The sequence below is a fragment of the Sitodiplosis mosellana genome, unplaced genomic scaffold (genome assembly GCF_009176505.1).
Source record: "Sitodiplosis mosellana isolate CC-2019 unplaced genomic scaffold, AAFC_SMos_1.0 Smas_scaffold_20, whole genome shotgun sequence".
Classification (NCBI taxonomy): domain Eukaryota; kingdom Metazoa; phylum Arthropoda; class Insecta; order Diptera; family Cecidomyiidae; genus Sitodiplosis; species Sitodiplosis mosellana.
The window spans coordinates 629,397-655,638 of record NW_022595262.1 but is presented as its reverse complement, the minus strand read 5'-3'; the positions used below and the strand labels follow the sequence as shown (position 1 = coordinate 655,638).

The window sequence follows — 26,242 nt, the reverse complement described above, 5'->3', positions numbered from 1 at the left end:
GTTATTCTTTTTCGAAATAATTGGACCTCCAAACGAAGAGAGAGTTCCCATGCTTTCATCTAAAGTGTAACACATCAAATGATTTGCATCAAATAAAGGGTGCACTTTCGGTTTGCATTTGGCGCCATCCAAATACTTTGTATCATAACGTCTCGTTCTCATTGTTCCATACAATATCATATTACCATAAACAGTGACCATTTCGGACGGGTCATTCATTTTGTAATCTTTGTCCACCAAATCTATGCTGCCGACGTTATCGTTGAACTCCAACGGTTCTTCAAGTGTAATCTTGGCAACGTCAAATGCGAATCCCAACAATGCGTATTTCTCATGAATTTCTATCTGGTCTTCAGTGACTTTAATTTTTGTCGCATTTCTTGATAGTTTATTAACGGTTACGTAGACATATGGGGTGCCGTGAACATTATGCGCACAGGTCAAAATCTCCGTTTTCGACAAAATGATTGCATCAAATTTTAGTTCAACATCTTCGTCGGCATCGACACATTTATGCTTGAAGACAGTAAGAAATTCTGTAATAGAAAAACATCTCAGAATGAATATTTATATTTATGAATCATGAAAAATCTCCACTTTTGCCTCTCCTCTATTTGAAATAAAAAAAAACGGTTTGATTCGGTTCGAATTTCGAATGCACACTTACTTCCCGGTACCGTTATATCGGCTATAAATTTAGCTTCGTTAGGTGTTAGCTGAGGTGGAATTGGTTTCACGCTCTGAAATTAATGCAAAAAATCATTTTGTTTGCGTTGTTGAGAATAAAAATGGGGGCATTGTGATTAGATACCTTTGGGTCACGAATAAAATCAAGAAATAGACTAATTGGAAGGAACGCTCCGCGACCATCTGCTATTTTACCCATTGTTATCCCCACTATTTTGCCATTTGTATTTGAAACAACTGGTCCACCCGAATCGCCGTGAGTAAGAATTTCGCCACCATTCGTAGCTTCACCAGTTGTAAAGTACAAAGCCCGACTTGGCTTAAATGTGTTGGCTCGTCCAAAATCAGATATATAGTTTGCATCGCAACGCCTCAATATCGATGGTCCTGTATTTTTCAACACGCCATACCCATATACGGTGACCACTTCTGATGGGTTATTCAATTTGTAATCCTTATCCACGAGTTCGATAATACCAACGGTATCGCTGAATTCTAACGGCGTTTTCAGTGTAATTTTGGCAATATCAAATGCACCAGCAATTGAACGACTATAATAAGGGTGATATACAAAGTTCTCTTTTTCGACTTTGATTCTAATTTTCTGTTTTGCCTCTGATACAACTTTCGTATCAGCTACCACATAAACATATGGGGCGTCATACACACAATGGGCATTCGTGATAATTTCCGTTTTCGACAGAATGAATGCGGTACACATACCCATCATTTTTTTATTGGGATCATTTGGATGGTCTTTGTATTCATGCAAATATTTTGTAATAAAATCGTTTCATTCTCAGTAAAAGCAATAATATTTAAAGAAAAATTGAACACACACACAAAATTGCTAGGGGAAACCGTGAATTTTTTATAGATAAAAAGTCATTGATGTTGGAACGCACAACAAGGCATTTTTGAAGTAGAAAAAGTAATTTTCTGTATAAAATATGGCGAGTTGAAAACATAAGCTGGAACGGGGCCATTTTTCGGCATTTTAGGCTCATCAAACAGGATTGAGATAAGTCTACATCGATTTCTCATCCAAAATTACGTGAAAATAGACTCATACCAGGCCACCATAGATGAGTTTTCTGTACCATAAGTGTGATTTTGTATGCGAATTTTGACCTTTCGTTTGTTCTATGAAGAAAAGTAAGTTTCAGACCAAATTTATAGGTAAACCGATGTTCAAATGGTAATATTTTAATGTATTTTGACAAAAAAATTGCAGTTTTCTCAGATCAAAATGTCATAAGAAGCCATTTTCGACCATATTCTCCATAAAAACGGTGAAAAATGATATATGATTCATTTGCCGAGGCCAAACATATTGTATATTATTATTATTATTATTATTATAATATATTGCGCGACATGGGCCATCATTTGACGCGAAAAAAACATGTCAAAAAAACACCGTGTTTTTGACTTTTTTCACTTTTTATACTTTGAACCCATTTTTGGGAGCCCCAATGGAGTCGAAGGAAGTGGGTTACTAGGCACAGGTAGTTTACACTGGGTGAACTCGAAAATGTTGGCCACTTACAGGCCCAAGATTTTGGTTTTCTCATTTTCTACCGAAAACAAGACTCCATGCAAATTTTCAGCCAATTCGCAGAGGGTCGATCCAATTCTTAACTGATTTCGTGTGGAATGGTCGATCTACAAAATTCGTGTCTATCATTCGGTTTTAATACCATCTGCATGTTAACTCAAATATTTGACTAAATCTATAATCCACTATGAACGATACTTTTGACCACCACAATGTGATGAATTTTCTGACAGTAAACCGACAGAAATGCATATTCGTTTTAGTAACAACGCACAAGTGAAAGTTATCATTTACAGTGAAACATTTCTGGAGAAAGTTCGAAAAATGTCACAGTTGTAAATAATATATTGTTTGAAAAAAAATATAAAATCTAACATTATTTTCAATTATCTGAAGCGTGGTCAGCCCCTAGCAAAATTGATAGAATATTTGAATTTTTCGGACAAAAATTCACACACAAAAAATGAAAATGATTCTAAAGCAGACTTACTTGCGGGGGCATGGATTCCAGCTACAAACTTTGCCTGTGACATGTTTTCAATCACTTCGCCCTTAAGAAGAGCTTGCGAGAAAAAGCCATCTGTTCATTAGAAAAAAAGTTGAAATTCGAATTGAATATTATAAGAGTCTGAAAAAATCTTTTGGAATCATAAAAAGCTAGTTCGAAAACCAAAAATATCTTACGTTTTCCTTGAAGTTTCTGGAAAAAGAAATTTCGTGTTAATTCATTTACACAGAAATATCGTATTTTTTTGGATAAAAGTGAAAATGATAAAGGAATAGAAAAAACTTACCGAAAATTCAACGATAAATAGCACTGAAAACAAACCGCGTAGTAGATTCATTTTAATTTGCCAACCAAACAGAGTTTTAACCTGTTGTACAATAATAGTAGAGAACCGTCTTGTACTTCTTTAGAAGATCCTTTGAATTCGTTTGGTCTTCCCCGTGCGGTGCTGCCTCTTTTATACCATTCATCTACTAATAGCTGACACGTGCCATGCAATCAATAATTGATGAATTGCGGTATTTTTCAGTTATAGAATTTATGAATTGAGGTTTACTAACACTATGCAACAAATTTCGAAAACGAAACTCTCCCAAAAAGGGGAGACTCATTTCGAAGGTTTTTTTTGGCCCACTTAATCCAAATCTGATACGGAAACCGCAATGAACCTATCTTGAAAACTGGACATGCCAGGACAAACTAACGCTAGATTTGGATTAAGTGGGCCCAAAAACATTGGAAATAAGTTCTATCGCTGTGGTTGTTTCTTGTTGTTGCATAGTGTAATCATATTCAGACACTAAATGAAGCTCAATAACAAAATTTCTTTGATGGATACGTGTAGCTGATACAATTTGTGGAAATCGATGGAAAATAATGGAATACGTTCGAAAACATTTTAATTTCAGATGTAACTGGTTCGTAATTTGGTTATTTTCGGCTGTTACCAATTGTTCAAACACTTACTCATTGTTTCTTGTGTACATTTTTGTTCTCCAGCCTGATGATGCTCCTAATAAGAACGAAACGTCGCACAATAAACGAATAATCATTTTCGAAAACGGCTTTAGCCCAACACACCACTTTTGTGTTTGTTCAGATGGAATGAAAAAACAACGTGTGCACCAAAGGAATTTAGTGTACGTGATGTTGGAGTACACAGTGATGATATGAATTTACTTTAACAGTACTTTTTTGTTCTCAATTAGTGATGAAGGGTCATCATGTACATATATATGTATGTGTTGTTGATTATAAAAATGGGATTAGCCAAATGCGCTTAATTACATGGGAATCATATATATGCGTTCCTGGTGAGAAATAGGAGGCCAGTTTCTCAAGCAAAAATGAATATCTTGAAATGTTTAAACATTAAACATTGCATGAAGTGTCTGTCTCCTATCTCTTCAGGAACACAAAAATGGTTCGCAGTTCGCCTATAAACCGGCGGTTTGGGCCAATCCCATTTTTATCCTCCACACAGAGAAAACTGAATTAGTGAACCATGCAAATTCTATTGGTGAAAAGTAAAAGTACCAATAAATAGTCTTACCTCCGTAAGACGAACTTTTCCGCACCGTTTTCAAAGCGTTCAGCTTTTATTCAGATTTTGCCTAGGAAATTTATAAGAATTTTCAGAAAAAAACAACAGTACGTTCATGTATTTTATGGAAAATTGCATTATGATTCCGAAAATCTTGATGTTGGGTATTCAAATGAAATGAAACGTCTGATTGTCTTTTTTGTCGTCTGAAAACTGAAAAAATTGGAACAAAATGTGACGAATTGAAACAAAATACCATTTAAAATAACCACATTTTTCTTGACCAAAATCATACCGCGTCTTTTTTAGCATTACATGAAATGTAGAGCTACTAATCTGCTCTTTTTTTGTCTTAATAATTTTTGAGTACTGAAACAAATTATGGTAAATTTGAATTTTATGCTCATATTTTTTATTTAATTTAAAACAGTGGCAGTAACGTAATGCTACCAACTGTACTGGACTTTGCAGTATTATACTGGATTTTGCCATTTTTTTTGTTCGATACCGGAATATACTTGATACTGATTTTTGGAGATATATACTGGATTTATACTGCATTCTGCCACTTGCGCAGATTTGTATGTTTTCGGTTTCGCATAGACTTATTTCATCATGAACATTATTATTATTGTTGAGTTCCAGGAATTTTTCCAGACAAAATCATAAAGTAAACATTTGAATCGAAACCCAAATCTTATTTAGAATACACGAACGGCATTAATTCAAGTTGCACAGTCAACAGTAACTAACAACGATATGAAACACTGTAGCCACATCTTCGTTGTTCAGTTTTGTGGAACGCAAACCTTCATTAGCTCACTTTTCATGATTTATCCAATGTTTATAAACAAATTTAATCTGTATACAGTCAAGGATTCGTTCAAAGCAGAGATGGTTGATCGTTTACCCCAAGTGTATGGAAATGTGTATCGGTATATACTTAAACGTTTACCTTTGCGTTGAACGCGCGGAGCACATGCGTCAACTCATATTTTAGTGAGAGCGGACGCGTTATTTAACGCAAAGGTAAATCAATGTAAATATACCGTACTGTACCGAGTACAGTAAATTCAACGAATTGATATACATTTACTCCATCTCTGGTTCAAAGTATTGGCCGAAAAGTTTTCGTTTGATTTCGAATCACAATCATCAAGTATATTCCATCAGTTTGGCTGTGTAAAGCAGTACTGTTCCACGGAAAAAATTGGTGAATGGAATGCGAAACAAATTGCTGCAGAAAATAGATGGGTAGAAATATTTAGTCACCTGGAAAGGGAAAATATTTCGTTCACCAAATTTTCCGCTATAATTGAATTTGTTTTTTGTTTCCCCGGTACTTCAACTCCAGCAGAGCGAATTTTTGCGAGAGTAAATAAAGTTTGGAAAAAAGAAAGTTCATCTCTCAAAATAAGCACTTTAAAGTCAATTCTAACTATTCAATACAATATGGAATTAACATGCATTGAATTCCACCGCTACATAAAAACTCGCCAAGATATTTTGAAAAAAATCGGTGCACAAGAAAAATATGATTTCAAAACACAAGAATCAAGTCCAGGTGCAATGTCAGTTGATTTAGTAGATTCAGAATAGTTCAATTTATCAGTTTTGAGAGCTATTTTTTTTACATTAAACACACACAGAGAAAAACAAATTCATTTTCGCGTAGCAAAATGTTGTAATGTGACGAATTCCAACATTATTTGAGATTTTCTCAACAAATGTTCTGTTCCATATTCACTCAGTGAATGAGTAAGTTCAACTCAAGTATTTGTCAATTGAGTGAACGTTTGCATACGTTATCTAATTTGACAATCTCAAAACTGAGTGAAACTACTTGTCAAATTAGACAACGTATGCAAACGGTCACTCAATTGACAAATACTTGAGTTAAACTTACTCATTCACTGAGTGAATATGGAACAAAACATTTCTTGTGAAAATCTCAACATGTGTTGGAATCCGTCCAAGGGGGTAGACACAGTTTTCTAACGTACAATCTAATAATAAAAAGAATAATCTAATAATAAAAAGAAATTCTAATAATAAAAAGAATATGAATAAGAATAGAGAATCCTTCTTTAGTGGCGGAAACCCAGCCAGGGTATATCCCAGACAAAATACTGGTGGAGCAGAAATCGCGCCGCGCGCAAGTCATCGAATCGTCGGGAACTTTCGTTCTCCGTTAAAGTAGAGTATGTTGTAGTACCGTCTAGCCTCCGCGGTCTTCATGATTTTCGCTCAACTGATAAAAGATAACAACATGGTGTCTTCGACAAAGTTGTAGTACTCGAGGTCTCCTATAATTAAGCTGAAGACAATTATCTCTTATCTCTTATCAGTTTTGCGCAAATCGCGCAATTAAAAAAGCAAAATTTATGTAGAACTTTTTTTTTCTTATCATTTTTCGCGCTTTTCGCGAAACTGATAAGAGATAACTGTCTTCAGCTAAGTTATAGAGGACCTCAAGTACTAAAACGAAGAGACCATGTTGTTATCTTTTATCAGTTCCACGAAAACCGCAAAAAACCGTGACGACCCGCCAAAAATGAACTACTCGCTTTTAACCATTTTTAAGTCGACAGAAACTTACTCTTCTCTTTCATAACAAAGTCAGTGAAACATACACTACTCTCAATCTCACCTATAGATATGTGCTCAGAACTCTCAAGAATACCTCTGTTTATGGGCCTGAAATAAAACTTTCATTAAAAGCCGTAAATTATTTTGCCAATTTTATTTCCATTTTTATGAGCTATAACACTTAACAATAATAGCTGTGATAATACAAAATGAACTATAGAATATTTTATGTACACATTTGTTTCCTGAGCAACACACTGTTACACATCTACAATTGTCTAATTTGCTTCAATTGTAGAATGTTCAATTGAATATGGCTACAATAAATGAAATTGCAATTATACATAAACTGTAATTTGTTACATGCGCTTTCGATGTGATCGTCGTATTCGTTGGGAAAAAGTTTGAACAGTATGGAAAGTTTTGTGGCAATGGACGCATTTGGTTGTAGTCTCCAACTTTGAAAATTAGCGCCATGCCAACCTCCACATGAAAGTCGATATGACAGTGAAACAGCCAAAAGCCTGGATTGTTTGCCAAAAATCTGATAATCGTATAGCCTCCATCAGGAACGGTAACCGTATCTTTAATAGGAGCTCCAGACAGTCTTCTTTTCATTTTATTAGATTCGTCTAGCTTCCTGATCTATATTACCGAGTGAAATAAATTTATTCTAGTTGAGTATTTGCGATTTTTTTTCTTCATCAGTATGCATGGAAATTTTATCAAGTGAAGTGGATAGATTCAGCTTGGAAAAGATTAAATAGTATGACTAATGTAATGGGTGACCCCCTCCTTGAGAAATGAATTTGAAGCAAAAGAAATTTTGATTTGCTTTTCGACTTCCAGTTGTATTCAAACTTAAAACAAATACAATTTTTTTTTACCGAAAAGTGAAATGAATCTGTTGTTGGCTTCTGAACACCTGCAAAATGTGACTCAATGAAAAGATGAAAACGAATAAACTAATTGGACTGTAATATGAAAATAGATAAATGATTAACTGAAACTGAAAGAATAAATAGATAAAATGACTTACATCGCCTTTGGGAAGTTTTACCATGCGCACTTGCGAATGTTCGTTATGTTCAATAATACTTTTGATGTTGAATTTTTGAGTATTGAGTAACACTAACAAAAATGATCTAGATGTGTGATACATAAATGAATCAACATAACGAACGATGAAGGTACAAAATCTAGTATGACTGATTTAGCATAGTATAAGAATAAGAAAAGATCGGAATAAAGCATAGTCTACGATTGTACTCTACAGCAATGACAAATACTTTGAACTCACTTCGTCTATGGTAATTCCAGTTGGTTTGACCCTCTCCATTCCAACCACTCGGAAGTGGTGACCATGTAAGTGAAATGGATGGTTCGCATCGTACATGTAGCCTTCATCAACTATTATTACCTCTACCGTAGAATTCAAATGAACTTGAAGAACGTGTGTACACTCACAAAAATTCGTTTCACAATCGATATTCCGTTCCAACAATGATGATCTATTGCAGAATTTACTTTCATCACGACCCATTAGAAGCGGAGTTGACGGCATTCGAAATGATATTTCATTCAACTGGGGACCAAAAAATTTATTATTTCGATTCGGAACCGACTGAATGCTATACAAAGACGGATGATTAAATTGAGGGAAATTTTTATCATAGAAATCATAGTGAACGTAAAATTTATAATCTGTGTGTTCCGTCAATAGTTCAGGTGTGTCTGGTTCAAGGGCGGTCGCTTCCACGATTGCAACACTGTCAACTTGATTGGGACCTCTATTCAAACTATTCATTTGAAAACCAATTCGTTTATGATCATATGTTAATTTCTCCTGCGGTATCATGATATCGGCACCTGTGTACCGAAGTATTGCTCCTTGATACGCTTTCATAAATCTTTCATCACAATCCATCAAACCCTTAATTCGAACCCAATAATTTCCAATGGGCTGATTGGTATTTACAATGAAATCGAATCTTTCCCCGGCATAGGAAACTAACGAATCAACTTCCACGGGTTCAATGTAATGTCCGTCTGAGGCAATAACCAAAATTGTGTGATTGTCAATAGAAATTTCTAACGGACAGTTTAAAAAACCTGAATTAATTGTTCGAAAACGATAGCTCAAGCCTTTGTCAACATTAAACACCTCGTATGGTGTTGGAACGGTATCATCTTGTGTGTCAGATTCATTCGTTGTATGTATTGGATTGAATTGATTTTCTGTTGTGATTTTGGGAAAGATACTTTTATCAAGCTCAACAGTTCCTGTGGTTTCCATTATTTTTAATTTTTTCGAATATCTTCCCTTTCCATTTACTAATATCTGCTTTGGTTTATTATCTCCGATTGAATGATGAAAGGATGAAAAGCCAGCGACGCCAATTTTATGCTCCCAATCTTGCATCATCATAATGAAGCCAGTCGTATCTTGATCGTTGATTACTTGCCGGATTTGAGATGGAATGTCGCTTGCTGGTTCTCGTATGATAAAAGCTCCAAACGCTCCATCAGACCGTTGCATTCCTACGTGCGAATGCCACCAGTGTGTTCCTGCAATATCTGCTTTGAACATGTAACGGAACGTTGTATGCGGCAGAATTGGGCATTGTGTGACGTGCGGTACCCCATCAAAAAATGGAGCTATGTATGGAAGAAATGATACTTGTATTATTAGTGAACTTGTAGTTACTTAATAAAGAAAGCTTTACATAGTGATTTCACAGTTCTGAAGAATGCGTTTTGATCCATGAAAAAACTAAAATTCGTGCATTCTCTCTTTAACTCATACACCATAAAACACAATGTACTGAATTGGAGCCCTAAGAAAGTGGCAATTTTCCTCTCAACTTACTCTCATATTGCTGCAATCCGTGCCAATGTATGGTGGTAGACTCTCCCATCAAGTGATTTTCCACGTCAACGACTATGGTATCTCCCTTGCAAATGTCAATCATTGGACCAGGCATCATTCGATTCACAACTAGAACACTTCTGCGAAATCCATCAACAAATATGCAATGCGGACGAAAGCAATCAGTTTCATTCGATGGGCAGTCATAACATGCCTTACTTAGTGTCTCATACCATTCCAACTGGAAGAAACAGTTATTATTTTTTTTGAATATTTATCAATGAATAATAAATAAATTATTTCAAATTGATTCCCAACTTACCACGAATTTGTAGCTACAAGTTCTGGGTGTTGTGTTTTGTATACATTCGCGCCTGCAAGGATGATTCAGATACGTATCTTTTGACATAGTTTCATCGTGGTTGGCGAAAGAATCATCTGTTTCTTCATTTTCTGTACTCGAATTAGATTTACAGAATGCACAACAGCCTTTGGAGAAAACTTGATTCGTAGGACAGTTCTCTAATTTTGGACATGCCTTTTTATATGACGAAACCTTTGTTCCAACGATATCCCCCTCAAAAGTTTCGGCGCATTCATAGAACAAGCAATTGTCTTCACTCCTCCAGACATCTCCAGGGCTATAGGTTTGGTTTTGGAACACACAATGTTTTCGGATACATTCACCACAACATTGACCTTCCTTCGGCACCCAAAGACCCTATTGTAGAAAAAATGATAAAGGCCTATGATTCTTGTGCTAATATACATGTTAACAATAGAAGATGAGAGATCACGGGCTTCCAAATCATTTCTATTATTTTTGAGATCTTTCAAAGGCTACACCACTTAGGCTGAACAGTACAAACTCAGATTTGAATCTATCATCAGGATTTACGTCTTAACTAATACACCGTGTAACAAATTTCAACTTTTCTTTCTGCACATGAGAAATTCCGATTGCTTGTTTTAGAGAACCAAAAACTTAAATATAGGCTTTTCAGGGATGGTATGGTATCTTGGCGCAAAGTTATTTTTTCTCGAAAATATGGGGAGTCCACCCAGACAAAAACTCTCAAAATTGACTTTTTGAGGTACCTCCCGAACAAAAGTTACGTTTTTCATGGCAAATTATCATTTTTTGTTCGGGAGGTAGCTCAAAAATACACTATTTGGATGAGTTTCTTAGTAAAAAATTATTTTTTTCGACAAATATTGGGAATCTTTTCACACAGAATCTCTTATAAATGATTTTTGGGGCACTTCCCGAACAAAAAATGATATTTTCATAGCAAAGGGCCCGAACTTTTGTTCGGGAGGTACCTCAAAAAGTCGATTTCGAAAGTTTTTGTTTGGGTAGACTCCCCATATTTTCGAGAAAAAATAACTTTGCGCCAAGATACCATACCATCCCTGAAAAGCCTATATTTAAGGATTTTTGGCCAAAAGTCGATTCTTTTAGAGTTGAAATCGAACCAACCGAATATGCGGCCAGAAATATGTGGAAACATCACTCGATTTGGTCATTGTTCGTAAAGGATCATACTAGATGTTGAAAGGCAGAAAAGGTAGAAATTATTTGCTTTTACCTGTCAAACCGAAGCTCATGTTTGTGATTTGCTCATTTTGGCCTGAAATTTGTCTTATATGTGTCGATAAAAAAATCTAAACGTGGTTTCGAACAAACTAATGATGCAAAAGTGCTTGGTTTTTGGTCCTCTAAAAAAAGCAATCGGAATTACTCATGTGTAGAAACATGTGTTGCACGGTGATATCTTCAAAAAGAAATATATTTCGGTCATGTTCATTTTTCAGTATTTTTTTAGTATTGTGAATAAACCATATTTTTCAACCAATCATTTTTAGAAGAAGGTGGTTGCTCTATGCTCTAGCTCTGAGTTCGAATGTATTTTCTGAGCCTATAAGTCGTGGTCTTTCAAACGATACGTATGTATAGACGACTCTCAGCACTAGGTGTGATTTAGCCAATCGTGCAGACTGCTGTCCATCATCGCAAAAATAAAAAAAGTGAAGATTTTTACCAGGAATTCTCTTTGTTTCATTTATTCATTTCATTTGTACGCACTTTTTCACAGTTGTGATCACAGTATTCACGAAAAAGTGTCTCAACAGCATTTCCAAATGTTCCAACCTCGCAAATGTGCTTAATGCATTGATTTTCACTTGAATCCCACATATCTCCGATTGATTTCAATGTAACATTGCCATTAATGTTTACAACACATTTAGTATTTTCTGCATTAGGAATGAGAAAACGGAAAAACAATGTTAAATACCTCTTCGGGAATGAATAGAGTCTTACATCCGTACGATTAATTTTCTCCGGAAAAAACACAACATGGATAATACCTGCACATAATTCTATTCGAAAAAAAACATTTGGCATCCGAACATCTATTCCTAATAACTGATAAATTTTCAGAAACCGTTCGTTTGCTTTTTCGTTTTTTTTTTCTCGAATAATAAGTGATCACTGTTTACATGATCAAATGACACTAATTACTTGCTTATTGTTCATGTTAATGGGAATGCCTTATATGGCTCTAAAAATTCAACCGCGCTTCATCACCAAACCATAAAAAAAAAGGTATATTTAGAAACCACTTAGTTAGTTTTAAGAAAACAGTTAGCGTTTAAATAAAATAGTTAGCTCTATTTATATACTCTCAGGTAGTTAAAATCAGATGAACAGTTAGTTTGAAATCAGATAAAGGGTTAGTTTGGAGTAGAAAATAGATAGCATTTTATTCAGAAAATAATAGTATTTTAATAAGAAAATATGTAGCAATAAATTCGAAAACGCCTAGCTATTTAAATGAAATAAGAGAGGAAACAATTTGAAAACACTTGACAATTTGTAGAAACAACATGGTATTTTTCAATCTGTAACACACACACACACACTACAAAGATCGAACACAAACTGAAAAGAATCAAATCTCGCTTTGGGCTCATTGCATTAAAATGAAAAACAACTATTTCAATCGATAACATATTATTTTTAATTGGTGCATTATTGTTTAATCAGTGCTTTCTTAGCCAATGCTGGCCGCCCCCGTTTCTTCTTTTGACAAAGCTTGTCGGGATTGGCTGATGCCGGTGGTTTTATTATGCCTAACCGGATGCCGATGCCCAACACATGTTTGCAAAAATAAGATTTCAGAAAAAATGGGCAATTACAATTCGATTTTTTCCAATCGTTCAAGTTGAAATCAATTTTCCAGATGAGGGTCAAATTTTCATAGAATTCATCGAAATTATTTGCGTCACACAATTCATATGTATCAATATCATCTAAGTTTATCTTTCGGTCATATTTTTCAATGAACTTTGTTGAGGGGACGAACGTCGTTTGAATATCATCCAAAATATCCCAATTAATACCGTTAAATTTTCGATCTTTAGCCCAGAGTATTGATTTAGACCATTCTTGATTTGGAATGAATGGATTTAAATCATAACTAAATTTGGGATTCTCGTATTTTGATGACTTATCAGTTAGATATTTAAACAATTGGGTATTGAATTGGCTGATATTTAATCGACGTCGCATTGTGTAATTTTTTTTTATAACATTATTCCCAGACTCTAATGCGTTGTTGTGAGAAGGAATGCCAAGTACATAGCCTTCATACCACGAAGAATTTTTTTCTATCCAAGTCTTATTGAAATATTTGCAAAATTTCCCATGAATATGTTCCCATTTCATCATGAATAAATCAACGCCTTTTCCAAATACTTGTGGATTAAACGAAAAATGAAGTGAGTCAATATCCGCCAAAATTTCTTCATCACTGGTTTTCTGCATCAAATTTCGTTTGACATGGGCCCAACATATCACGTTATGTTCAGCAGTGAAAAATACCATGTTGTTTCTACAAATTGTCAAGTGTTTTCAAATTGTTTCCTCTCTTATTTCATTTAAATAGCTAGGCGTTTTCGAATTTATTGCTACGTTTTTTCTTATTAAAATACTATTTTTTTCTGAATAAAATGCTATCTATTTTCTACTCCAAACTAACCCTTTATCTGATTTCAAACTAACTGTTCATCTGATTTTAACTACCTGAGAGTATATAAATAGAGCTAACTATTTTATTTAAACGCTAACTGTTTTCTTAACTGCACTAAGTGGTTTCTTTTCCAGCCAAAAAAAAACTGAGCATTTTTCCATTCCAGCGAAGGGAGAAACGAAGGACGAAGAAATTACGACGATCAAATGTGCGCTAAAGACAATCATTCGCCCACAATACCAGCAAGCATTGATGAGCAAAATGATGGATCTGAGTTTGCAAGCCACTTCCATTTGTGTTTTGGGCTCATTGCTGTTCTTGTTTGAGGTGCAAAGGGCGTTCGAATATAGGCGTCGAGAACAATAATTTCGCATTGTTTGGTGGAAGTGGAGAAGATAAGATCAAACTCTTCTTTGAACAAGTGCTATGGCACAACAATCAGCCACCGAAACGGAAGAGAAAGTATAAACCAAGCGGAACAAATCCACGAGGACAACGAGAAGAGCTGCCACGTATCGATCCTGAATTCAAAAGAAATTGTCGAAGGTCTTGACGACTATCATCATATCGATTGGCCCAACAACAAAGATTTCTGCAATGGCCTTAAGCATTTGACCAATCAGTACACAGATAACGTCGTCACCAATTTAAAAACTCACGCCAACAAACACATCACCCAGTACTTGGTACTAAAAGTGTTTGAATTGAACTCAAACTTGGAAGAGGATGGAGAGAAATTTTTGCCAAGTGACATCGAAAATGTTGTCAAGGAAATGCACACACGTTTTGATTTATATCTCGTGAACCACTCAACCGAATTCAACAAATAGGGTATCAAAATACTCGTATTAAGATCCTCTTTCAAATACAATACACAATATTATGGGTTATTATGAAAACATTTGAGTTATGGGCCATAATGTTGAAGAAAAATAAAAAAACTGACTTTTTTCACATTTGTGGCTGTAGCTCAGCGACAATGCCTGGGATTATCAAAATTATCGCCTTTTTGGAATTGGGAGGCCCCATACTAACAGAAAATCAGCAACAGAAGTTTGGCGTAAAAATGCTGTAGCATTGTGTTATTCGATTTTGCAAAGAGTTTTTTTTTCTTCTGGAAGTGTTGTATAACGCTCTATTAATGCTACCAGTTGACATAAAATTGGCTTCTCTTTAAATTTATGCTATTCATTCTTTTTTTTCAGATTAGCTGAACACCCTAATTGTAGATTACCTTTGCTGACAATAACTTCAGAAGCACCCATTGAAAATACCAATATCTTCATAAACAATGCAATAACAAATATTTTGGTATGCATTTTAACGTGTATCTGAAAAAATAAATAAGACGTTATTATTTAGCATGTTCCAAGGTACAAAACGTTTCCACTAAAGACTCTTCTCTTCTTCTATTAAGAGATTTCGTAATAATAAGAAATCATTGAACCATCACTGCATGAAATACTAACACATTTTCAAGGTTTGGCTAAAGTGTTCTTTTCGACTGTATAGGCAGATATTTTAAGCGACTTTCGGTCAATAGTCGGAGCTTTTCGTTCGAGTCTCATTCTTCTTTTATAAAAATCAACTTGTTGATTGTTAAGCATAAACAATAAAACAAAATGCACAACACTAACATGAAAAATATAAATATTCGACATCAAATTGTCCTAATATTAGCGAGTAAAAATCTCATGAGATAATTTTTTGTTGATAAAATTCAAATTTCACATCACAGATTCAAATTTCACATCATCTCCCTGCCTTCGCCAGGGTACAAAAATTGCTTGATAAATATTACTGAATAATCAGGAATGAACAAACCCCAAGTCAACCCCAAAGATAAAAGATACTTGAAGTCGTTTTCAATGTCTTCCAGGTGCATTAAACAAAACTGAAATAAATTGTTTCTAACAAAGTCACTGTTAGTTTGCATATAAATATGAATAAATAGAAGTGTCAAACTTAAAAAGGGGATTCCAGTGGATAACAATGCAGTTATCAGCATCCGACGTACGTATCCGTTTTCAAACAGGTATTTAGAAATTTATCAAATATTCTAAATAAGAGTAATAGAAACTGAATTCAAATTAAGATGATACGTTGCGGGACAAAATAACACGATATAATTTTTTTTAAATTTCTTTAAATAAAGACATCAATGATTCTGTAAAAAATATGATTTCAAAAATGGGACGGATTTCGTGCCACTTAAAAAAAATCTGGGAGGTAATGGGTTGACTTTTTGTGGGTTTGAAGTGTTGTTGAGACATCTTCTGAATAAATATAAACAATCCGGTGGATTTGAAAAAATTGAAAAAAATTGGAGAAAAATGTGTTTCACTTGCGGTTCAGTCATAACTATTGTTTCCGTTTAAATTTACTTTGAATGTTTTTGCCTCGAAGTAAAACTCAGATTAACATATTTTATTTATTTGTTATCGCCGGGTGATTGTGGAGAACAATAATCAATCATCAACAAACTGGCTTTTCTTCTGGCATTGTTTAAAATCGAATATTTGTGTGATATCGACGATGAATATCCACCAAGATCTGTTGAAATTCAGTTTACACTTCTACCCACCTGTTTAAATAGAACGAAAAACTAGTCTTTTGCACTTGTTTATTTATACACACTGCGAGCCACTTTCGTTACTTTTGACCTACTAAACAGAACTAAGCTAAAGTTAACATTGACATCTGATCAATCACGAAACTTTTTTGAAATTGACTCACCCACCGCAAAAAAAGTCCGTCAACAATCAGATAGCTCAATCCAAATAGTGCAATGACGTTCGCACATCGGGCGACCTTCTGTTATGAAGAATTTGGAGAAACCATTGAAAACGGTGATTTGCACAATTTGTTTTTATCATTTTATGAATAAAATCTCTGAGAGTCAAAAACATGTGTTTGTGCAGAGAGAAGTCAGTGTTCCAATACAAAAAAATCTTATAGCGCAAAACGAACCTTTCCATAGGTATTTTGTTTGAATAATATTTCTGGAAGTTGCTTGTAAATGCGCGATTTTTTGTAAAACTATATTAAAGAAAAAAGACTCAATCGATATTGGGCCAAAAACACGAGCTCACCATATACTACACATCATACATTAAATGAACCTCTTGACGAGCATTTCAATTTTTTGGACGATTCCATTGAAAACACTGGGATATATTTTTGAGCCGAGAGTTTTAATGAAACTAGAATGAAAGGTAGGGAGGAATGACGTAAATTTTTGATTAATATACGTCAATATACATACTTGCATAATGTACATTAAACCTCTTTACCATAAGAATGTATGTCAGTCTACAACGTATATTGTAAAACATACGTCATGAGTGAATTTATGAAATTGGTCCTGAAATATAATGGTATCAGAAGATTGGACTAAATACTTGGAATTCAAATAACAGAATTAATTAGCAGAACCTTGAATTTTGGGGTGATCTCAACACTTTTCATGACATTCTTTGTGGTGATCGTTAGAAACTTGGAAACTTTGAGAAGAAATCGCAAGTCTTTATTCGTGCTATTATTCTGTGATTAATCAACCGCAGTGCTTCGGGTTAAAGACTATAATTTGAAGAGTCGGGCCGCCATTCTTTGCAGTAAGAAAATCTGTAAATAACAAAATACGTTCTTTACAGATGTATAGATTCGAAGTATCTGCAAAGAACGTATTTTGTTATTTACAGTGAAATTTTATGGCTTTAAGGGAATGTACGATACATTCCCTTCACGCCATAAATAGGCTAACAATTATTATTATTAATAAGCAATATAATAGAAGAATATTTAAACCATCAATTGAAGAGAATGTGTAAAGTGCGATCTAAATCAATGTTCCGCTGTATACAAAGGCAGAAACGAATAGAAGCGAGCGCTGCAAGCAAAGTGGTGGTTGCTTTTCACTCAATCGGCGATTAACGACCGTTGATCCTGTATAGCATAATGTGGTTCTGAGAAGTAATTTCTCAAGCATATTACTGTAATATTTGCATTGTGCGAATATCCGACACATGTTCAACAGTTCATGGTTCTTCGTCACATTTCTGTGTGGACTTTCTCGTGTTTATGCACTTTTGTATTGTTTAATAATAATAATTGTTAGCCTATTAATGGCGTGAAGGGAATGTACGCGCGCGCGTTAAAGCCATAAAATTTTACTGTAAATAACAAAATACGTTCTTTGCAGATACTTCAAATCTGTAAATCTGTAAAGAACGTATTTTGTTATTTACAGATTTTCTTACTGCAAAGAATGGCGGCCTTGAAGAGTCGGACCCTACTCTAAAACCTATTTACTCATAATTCAAACTCTTCGACGAATTTATATGAATGCAGTTCGTCAAACAAATTTTCCATCAATTGTAAAGGAAAGATGTATTTTATAGCTGTCTCTAACTTGTATATATACATATGGTCAATTCTACGGCGTACAAGTAACGTTACCAGTGCACTGCATTTGCTCATAACTCCACTAGCATAGAAAATATCAAAAAACTATCAAAGCATAAAAAGTAGCTCTAGATATGTTTTATTATTCGCAAATAGAAAAATAGTGAATTTGAGATGACAAAAAAATGTATGAAAACGTACGAATTTTGAACCACTCAACTAATTTGCCCATATCTCCAAACAAATAAAAAAAACTCACGAGTTTATTATTTGCGAATGATCGTACTCATGTTCAGCTACATTTTATACTTCGACAGTTTTTTGATATCTTTCATAAAAGCGGAGATTTAAACATATACGGTCCACTGGTAACGTTACAGGTCCGTAGAATTGACCATATATATATATTTTCCTTATAATAATGAATCCAATCCAATTCATTGAATGTGTGTACTTCAAAGTGAATCACAAATGAAATGTTCGTTATGGAAACCTATGATACTAATTATGAGAAATATACATGTGAGCAGACTGCGTCATTATTTCGTAGCTAGTACTGCATATTTGAGTATAATGGAGCAAGGCCCAATCGATTGTTTTTGTACTTTTGATTTATAAAAGAGAATTCACAATTTAAAGCACAATGTACATTTGAACACAGAACAACCAATTACCATTGCTAGAAAGACACTTATGAATTCTTCATCTAAAGAATTCCCTCATTAAAATGAGGAAAATGTTGGAAAATATCTTGTAAAAATACATTTTTATTCCTAATGAGAACTTACTGTCGACGTGATAGAATTTCATCCTGACGAACAAATGCATTTCGAAAATAACCATTTTGGTCTTCACTTGTTCATTTGACTCTGCGCTAAATAGACATTTGAATAAAGTCTTCAGAATAATTTACTTGAATCATTTTTACTAAGTTGAAAATTGAAGTTTTTTCTCACACATTTTTTGGTAAATTTTAAAACCAAGAACTTGCATAAATAAAACTGGAATATATTTTCAAAAATATAAGCTGACAATTAACGATTTTTAAGAGAAAAAAACAAATCTAAAAATCAACAAATTTAATCGTGAAACATGGCATTTTTGGCCACAGTGAAAAGACATTTTATGGTGCTCGGCATTATGCCAATGCCCAGCGAAATTATCCCGATGACTGTACGAAAATACCGATTTTTAATCAATCGCATCCACACAATTTTTATGTTCGTTTTACTGGTGACCTACGCAAATGCAGTGCAATACTTTACAATTTTTGAGGCAAAAACATTTTCAGACTATTCGGAAGCGATATTTTTTAATTCGGTTACTATTTTGCACCTTGCTTTATATGCAATTTTACTATGGAAACGGGCTGAACTGTTCAACCTTATGTACGATTTGGATAGGGTAATCGAAAGAAGTAAGTCAATCTAAAAACGATTCCGTCCATACAATTGAGTAGATAATATTGCATTTGAATTTTTTGATCTATATTAAAATTTTAATAGGATGCCGAAAGTCAATTGTTCGTTCAATTTATGAGACGAAAATTGAAAAATCGGAGAAATTTTCAAAGTTACTTTGGAACGTTAATTTTATTTGTGTTCAATTGTTTGTAATTCCAAATGGGTTGGCATCATTCGTTCGGTATTATACATCGAATTACTCGAATGAATCATTTCAGTTAGCCTTTGTATCAACGTAATCGAATCTCTGTTGAATACTTGAGAATTTTTTTATTAAAAAGAAAATATTTGAAATGATTTCCAGATTTCCATGGGATTGGAACTTAACACCTTTTGGATACTTAATGTCCATTTCCATTCAGTATGTTTGGACGATGGCTGGCATTTATATAGTTATCAGCACTTTGATACTTTACACTGGATTTTCCCTTTTATTTGGCGCATTTGCTTTGGATATTAACGCATTATTAGAGCATATAAATCATGAAATTGTCAGAGCTAACGGAAATTATTCCAACAAAAGCCGCATTGAAATCATGAGAAAACTAACCGATCTTTTGCAGATTCATTCGGATGTCAAAGAGTTATTCAAAACAAAAATGTCATGGTAAACATTTAGTAATTGATTAATTCATCCACTTAGGTTCATCGATAGATGTTTTGGTATGTTCCATGTCATCATATGGATTTTTTTCGTAATTTCAACTGTTGTAATTTGTACAGCTCTTTTGGGGTTGAATGGAGTAAATTTCAATTTCATTTAATTTCTTCTTCCACAAAAAATTATTTATAATAATAATTATAATTATTATTCTTTCTATATGTGTGAATTCACTGAATAGGCCGATGTTTCCAATATCGAAGGTGTTATTAAAGTGGTGAAATCGACAATGCCCCTTGTGGTTTCATTAATTTACATTTGTGTACTGTGTCTCTTCGGTGACGATGTCACTTCGAGACTTGAACTAATCAATAATTCGATTGGCCAAACTTCTTGGAATGTGCTCCCATTGGAAGTGCAAAAATATATTATGATTATGTTTTTGATTGCACAGAAGCCAGTTTATATTCGAGGTTTTATGAACACAAAATGCACTCGGGAGGTTCTCAAAAATGTGAGTAACTTCTATAGCTTAATTTAGATTCAACAATGTATTTAACCGGCTTATGCTATATTTTTCTAACGACAGGTTATAAATGGCGCATTTTCATATTTCATGATGCTACGTAGTTTTGGAGGCTAACTCTCATGATGGTCACTGTTCTACGTTCTATTTCGAAAATGAGAATGATTTTTTTTCTTTTTATTATAATTATAATATTAATATATGAGGCTGTGAGAATGAAAATGGCAATACAAGAATAAACATTCTGAAACGCATCAAGAAAAAAAATTCGCAAAAATGAATCATGAGTTCTGAATATGCAAAAGTGAAACATGAATTTACATGGGCAGCATAGGAGGTTCATGTTTCACTTTTGCGTATTCAGAACTCATGAGTCACTTTTGCGAATTTTTTTTTCTTGATGCGCTTCAGAATGTTTATTCCTGTATTGCCATTTTCATTCTCACAGCCTCATATATAACATTCAAATGTTTGAACAACCTTTGCATAGGAATATAGCTGCACCTTTTGCGATACGTTAACCTTCACTCCGTGTATGTGTTTCACACCATATTTTCGTGTATTGGGGTGAACAGCGCCCCAAGCACATTTTTTATGAAAACTGGACTGTGATAAGAGATAAATAATATATGGTATTTTTGGCGAAGTTGTTGGGAACCTTGAGCACTACAACTTTGTTGAAGACATAAAGTCGGTATCTCTTATCAGTTACGTGAAATCCGCGAGAAACCGCGGAAAACGCGATATTTCCCTTATCATTTTTCACTAAACTGATAAGAGATAACGAAATGATGTCTTCGGAAAAAATGTAGTTCTCAACCTGTTGTACAACTTTGCCAAAGACATCAAGTCGTCATCACTTATCTTAGTACAGTTTTCGAACAAAATGCACTACGGGCGTTGTAGGCCCCATACACGGATTTATAGTGACAGCGCCACACATTTACTTTCTCCATACACGCTTACACATGTCAACACGAAATTTCACTTGTGTGTAGCTGAAGTTTCAAGCTATCGAATGGTAGCATATTTATGATGATTTTTTTTTATTTTCGTACTTGTATTTATATTTGAAGTTTGTACACGGGATTAAGGTTAACAATTTAAAATTCTTTTGAAATAATATTATTAAATTGCAATGGCTATTGACATGTTTTGCAATTGGTTTTAAAAAAATGTTCCATGTACAAGTCAGTTTTTGCCAGGCGAATTTGTCTTCGAGATTTTCTTGTCTGGCAAAAACTGACGTGTATTTCACATGGAACTTTTTTTAAATTTGTAAATTATGTTATGTTATAGTTTAATGTTTCTGTTAACATCGGTAATAGCATAACATATTAGTATCAACAAATCAGGTTTTCTCCATTATTAATATGTGAATATGTTGATAGTTTGTTATTTTCCGTGCAGTCATATATAAGTAGAGGCTATGAGCCTTATTCACAAGAAAAAGATTTAGCCCCGTGTGCGAATATTGTAACTGACCAGTCAGTTAACTGATTTCGAACAAAAATGACTTTCTTTAATTGACATTTCAGTACAAAGTGTAGTGTAAGTCTATCATAGTTATCTGAAATCATTTGAAGTTACAAGTCAATGTAATTTGCGTAATTTGGGTCAAAGTGATTTTCTTAGCACAAAAACCGAGTCATTTTTCACTAAATGAAAGAGGGGCAAATCACTCTTTTTGCAATTACTTCCCAAAAGTTGCAATTACTCCATTTTTCAACAATTACTGGTCGGTTGCAATTACTTGTTTATGGAAAGTAATTGTAAATTTTGAGGTAATTGCTGAAAAAAGGGTAATTGCAACTTTTGGGAAGTAATTGCAAAATGAGTGATTTGCCCCTCGAAAAAAACATAAATTCAATCAACTTAAGTCAACTGAAGCTATAGTCAGTCAGTCATTTTTTCAATTGGATGAATAGATAAACTTTGCAAATAAGTGGCCATAAGAAAAACAATTTATTCCATATAAAGTGCTATCTATGATATCATGTTCAACATGCTTTAATTGAAATAAATTATATATGTATTTGTTACATTGAAACAGTTAAAAACTGGTTTTCTTTTAACTAATTTAGTTTGCATAATATGTATGTGCATTGTGCATACAAAAGATTCTTTCATTTAGCTTCTAATTTCACATAACAAAATACAAGTACTTCGGCGATATTTCCATCATATGTTAAGTCTACTAGTGTACCATAAGAAAAAAATAGATAATACATTTGGTGAGTGCTATTAAGTGCTGAATCAGCACTGCTGATAAAATTCTAGGTGAAATTCAGGGCACTAGCAATTAGTTTGAAAAGTTCAGGTTGAAATTCTCCGATGATTACTTAGTCGCAATGTTGTCAATCTTCCTTCATCTAAGATGAGTTATTGGCTGACACCGCGTAGTATTGAAAAGTAGGAGAACGCAGCGTTTATAATCTGTAGCAAAACATGGGAGATTAAAAACGAGTTTTTGTTTGAAAAAAGTACAAAAAGAACTCACCGTTTGAAGTACATCGCGAGTGCATCGTGTATTCATGTATCCCCGGACATAGACCGGTTTTTGAGCCACGTTCAACATTGTTATCTGTAGCTTCTGCATTTCCAATGGGAATTCATACCAACAGCATTGATAAATTGAGTAATTGATTGTTTCAAATCTGGTATGTACTTCGTCCCCAAAATAGCAAAGGAAAGCAATATAGGTCGTCATAAAGAAAAGATATATGACTAGGCGTAGGATGTCGACAAAATGCTGCGCATCAAATGCCTTCAAATAATATAAACCATAAATTTATGTGATATATGCCATTTCATGTAGTGCAGCAATACGTATTAGCTTACCGAATTGAGGCTCAAAAGAGAAGCGCAAATGCAAGTTGTTGCTAGTCCGAAGAAAATCAATAGAATTAAACTGTATGCGGTTGAGAAGCGGTCGACGAAACTGATGATGAACAATTGTAAAATAATATTAGTTACACATTGAAAACTGATGAATGATGATGGCTACTATTCAAGTACACTTACTCCCTTGCGATCGAATGAAACTGTATAATTTTCGAAAACTGTTGGTACAATTCGATTCGACGCTCCGATTTAAAATGTCCATGAGCCTCAACGATATTATCATTCAGATCCAGTAAGTTTCTTCCAATGTCCAATGTAAAGGCTTCAAACAACGTACAAAATCCAACAAAGCACAACATAGTACAAATGACTATATAGATGCCTCCATAAAACCAAGTAAATTGCACGCATCCTGCGACCAAATATCCAATTGGTTCTTTCCAATTCCATGGTATTCTGTAGATGTAAATAAATGGCAGAGACATTGCAGAAAATGCAAATAAAGTTGAATGCATTAAAAAAATGTAAATTACTCGGATGAAAAAATCAGTTCAAAAGATTCTTCGGAGAGATTCGACACATAGTATTTGACGAATGATGTAACAAATTTCATTGATGCAGCGAATATAGCAATTGTGGTCAAACTGTTCCAAATTATCTTTGCGCGTCTTTCAGCCATTTCAATTTTTTTTGCATAAATTATGCGAATATTCAGATTAGTACTTCCTATGATTGAAAAACGATAAAACGATTAATATTATGATTATGAATAGACTTGAAAAGCAACTTTGCTTTATTGATTTAAATATCATAAATTGAAACGTTGTGACAAAAAAAATCCCTTAGAATATTTTATTTTTAAAGTGCAACATAACATTTTTTTGGTATAGAGTTGTTGTTGTAATCTGAAGGAATTTTCTTGTCGCAACGATTCAATCATGACAGTCACATTGAACTTGTTATATATAACTTATAGCTTTAGCTGGAACAAATTATAAGCTTAACACTAGTTGCACCAGTAATTTATTTCAATTTAATGGCTGATTTATGGAAAAAAAAATTGGCGTACTTTTTTCGCTGATCACTTCAAATTCCTTTGCAAGACCACGTAGTATCGATTTTTTGTGTACCAAAATAATATACAATGCGAAACGCATTGGTGTTAATGTACAAAACAGTATTCCTTCGGAGTATTGTGCAAAAGTTTTTGCTTTGAATAGTAAAAAGTATAACGATGAAGAAAAGTAACACGTCAACCAAAAGATTATAAACACAATATGTGCGCAATTAATTTCCGATTGATACTTTTGTAATTTGATTGGAAAATACTTATCCGGCAATGGAAAAACGCCCAAAATTATGAAATGCTTTTGAACGACAGTTAGGATAGCCATTTTCGTCTTTTTTTGGTTCCTCTTGGAATTTTTTTAAATTTTATTTTCTTTCTCTTCTAGATCGTAAAAAGATAAAAAGAAACACAAATAAAATGTTCGTCGTGAAAATTTGTGATACTAGTAAAGAGAAATATACATCTGACACAGTCTTGTCATTATTTTGTAGCATTAACTGGATATTTGAGTATAATGGAGCAAGGTCCAATCGATTTCTGTACTTTTGATTTATAAAAGAGAATTTACCTAGGGGTTTCACGCAAACTCGAAGGCCGAAGATTTTACTAAATAGCTGGAAATAAAACCATTTTATGTGTAAACTATTGATATTGCTTCTTTTTATTCATAAACTCGAATTTTTTAGAATTTTTTGAATCCAAAAATTCTGGAGATGGGTTTTGGTGGATCCTCAGGATTGTTCAAAACCGCTCCTGGTTCTGGAAGTGGGTCCTCAGGATGGACCAGGGCATTGTCAAATCTAGTCTGATCCATCCTGAAGATCCGCCAAAACCCACTTCCAGAACCGGGAGCAGTTTTGAAAGATCCTGAGGATCCTCCAAAACTCACTTCCAGAACATAATTTTCAAGGTGAATGTTGAAATATTTCGAAATAATACGGATTTTGGTGAATCCCAGAGAATGTGAGAGAAAAGAGAGAAATATTGAAATTTTAGATGAATTTTAAGTTGCGTGAAACCCCTAGGAATTTACAATTTAATGTACATGACAATCTAAACGCCGAACAACCAATTAGCCATTTATGTATATGCGGCCATTGCTGATAAGTCACTTATGAATTTTTCATCTGAAGAAATTTCTCATTATAAATGAGGAAAATGTTGGAAAATGTCTTGTAAATAAAAAGAATTACATTCGTAATCCCAAACTTTTCCGTACCGTTGGCCGTATTTTTGGATTTTTTTAAATATTCTTGAAAAATCGGTCACTTTAGTCAAAACTTCGACAATTTCGTATGAGAGGTACCCGTAAATCGATTCCTATTGGCTTAAAACTTTCTAAGGACAAAAAATCAAACTCCTGCAAATGCGATCAACATGAAACTTTCAGAATCTTATTTTTTCTCCAAAAAGAAAGTTTGAAGCCAATAAGAATCGATTTACAAAAAAACGGTAATTTTAGTCGAAATTTCGACAATTTTGTATGAGAGGTATGCGTAAATCGACTCCGATTGACTTCAAACTTTCAGAATCTCATTTTTCTCCCA

The 26,242-nt window shown here is 34.0% G+C and overlaps 3 protein-coding genes and 1 long non-coding RNA gene across 7 annotated transcripts; 1 reads left to right on the top strand and 3 right to left on the bottom strand.

Annotated features, from left to right (window-relative positions):
* Positions 1–1,142: 1,142 nt before the first annotated feature.
* LOC129568573 (uncharacterized) lies at positions 1,143–3,263 on the bottom strand. Its single transcript, XM_055446626.1, has 5 exons — positions 3,040–3,263; positions 2,930–2,945; positions 2,736–2,825; positions 1,259–1,443; positions 1,143–1,175 (listed from the first exon to the last, which is right to left on the bottom strand). Exons 1-5 carry the CDS (start codon positions 3,088–3,090, stop codon positions 1,143–1,145), a joined length of 375 nt encoding a protein of 124 aa, XP_055302601.1. The 5' UTR covers positions 3,091–3,263.
* Positions 3,264–7,024: 3,761 nt separating this feature from the next.
* On the bottom strand, positions 7,025–16,517 carry LOC129568512 (uncharacterized). 4 transcript variants are annotated; one of them, XM_055446495.1, is made up of 7 exons: positions 16,373–16,517; positions 15,023–15,119; positions 11,841–12,010; positions 10,077–10,475; positions 9,755–9,995; positions 8,186–9,543; positions 7,025–7,530 (listed from the first exon to the last, which is right to left on the bottom strand). In XM_055446495.1, the coding sequence occupies exons 2-7, from the start codon at positions 15,105–15,107 to the stop codon at positions 7,189–7,191; spliced, it is 2,595 nt and encodes an 864-aa protein (XP_055302470.1). In that variant the 5' UTR covers positions 15,108–15,119; positions 16,373–16,517; the 3' UTR covers positions 7,025–7,188. The 4 variants fall into 4 exon arrangements, with proteins under 4 accessions (XP_055302470.1, XP_055302469.1, XP_055302471.1 ...); XM_055446497.1 differs by lacking the exons at positions 7,025–7,530; positions 15,023–15,119; positions 16,373–16,517 and adding exons at positions 7,568–7,859; positions 7,925–8,030 and having other exon boundaries at positions 11,841–12,366; XM_055446494.1 differs by lacking the exons at positions 15,023–15,119; positions 16,373–16,517 and having other exon boundaries at positions 11,841–12,364.
* Positions 16,518–20,298: 3,781 nt separating this feature from the next.
* LOC129568514 (uncharacterized) lies at positions 20,299–21,143 on the top strand. Its single transcript, XR_008687951.1, has 3 exons — positions 20,299–20,398; positions 20,498–20,770; positions 20,846–21,143. It is a non-coding gene; the product is annotated as an uncharacterized LOC129568514 (long non-coding RNA).
* A 1,616-nt stretch (positions 21,144–22,759) lies between these two features.
* LOC129568528 (odorant receptor 43a-like) lies at positions 22,760–24,847 on the bottom strand. The gene is made up of 5 exons (XM_055446525.1): positions 24,160–24,847; positions 23,807–24,082; positions 23,624–23,723; positions 23,283–23,549; positions 22,760–23,218 (listed from the first exon to the last, which is right to left on the bottom strand). Exons 1-5 carry the CDS (start codon positions 24,303–24,305, stop codon positions 23,165–23,167), a joined length of 843 nt encoding a protein of 280 aa, XP_055302500.1. The 5' UTR covers positions 24,306–24,847; the 3' UTR covers positions 22,760–23,164.
* Positions 24,848–26,242: the final 1,395 nt, after the last annotated feature.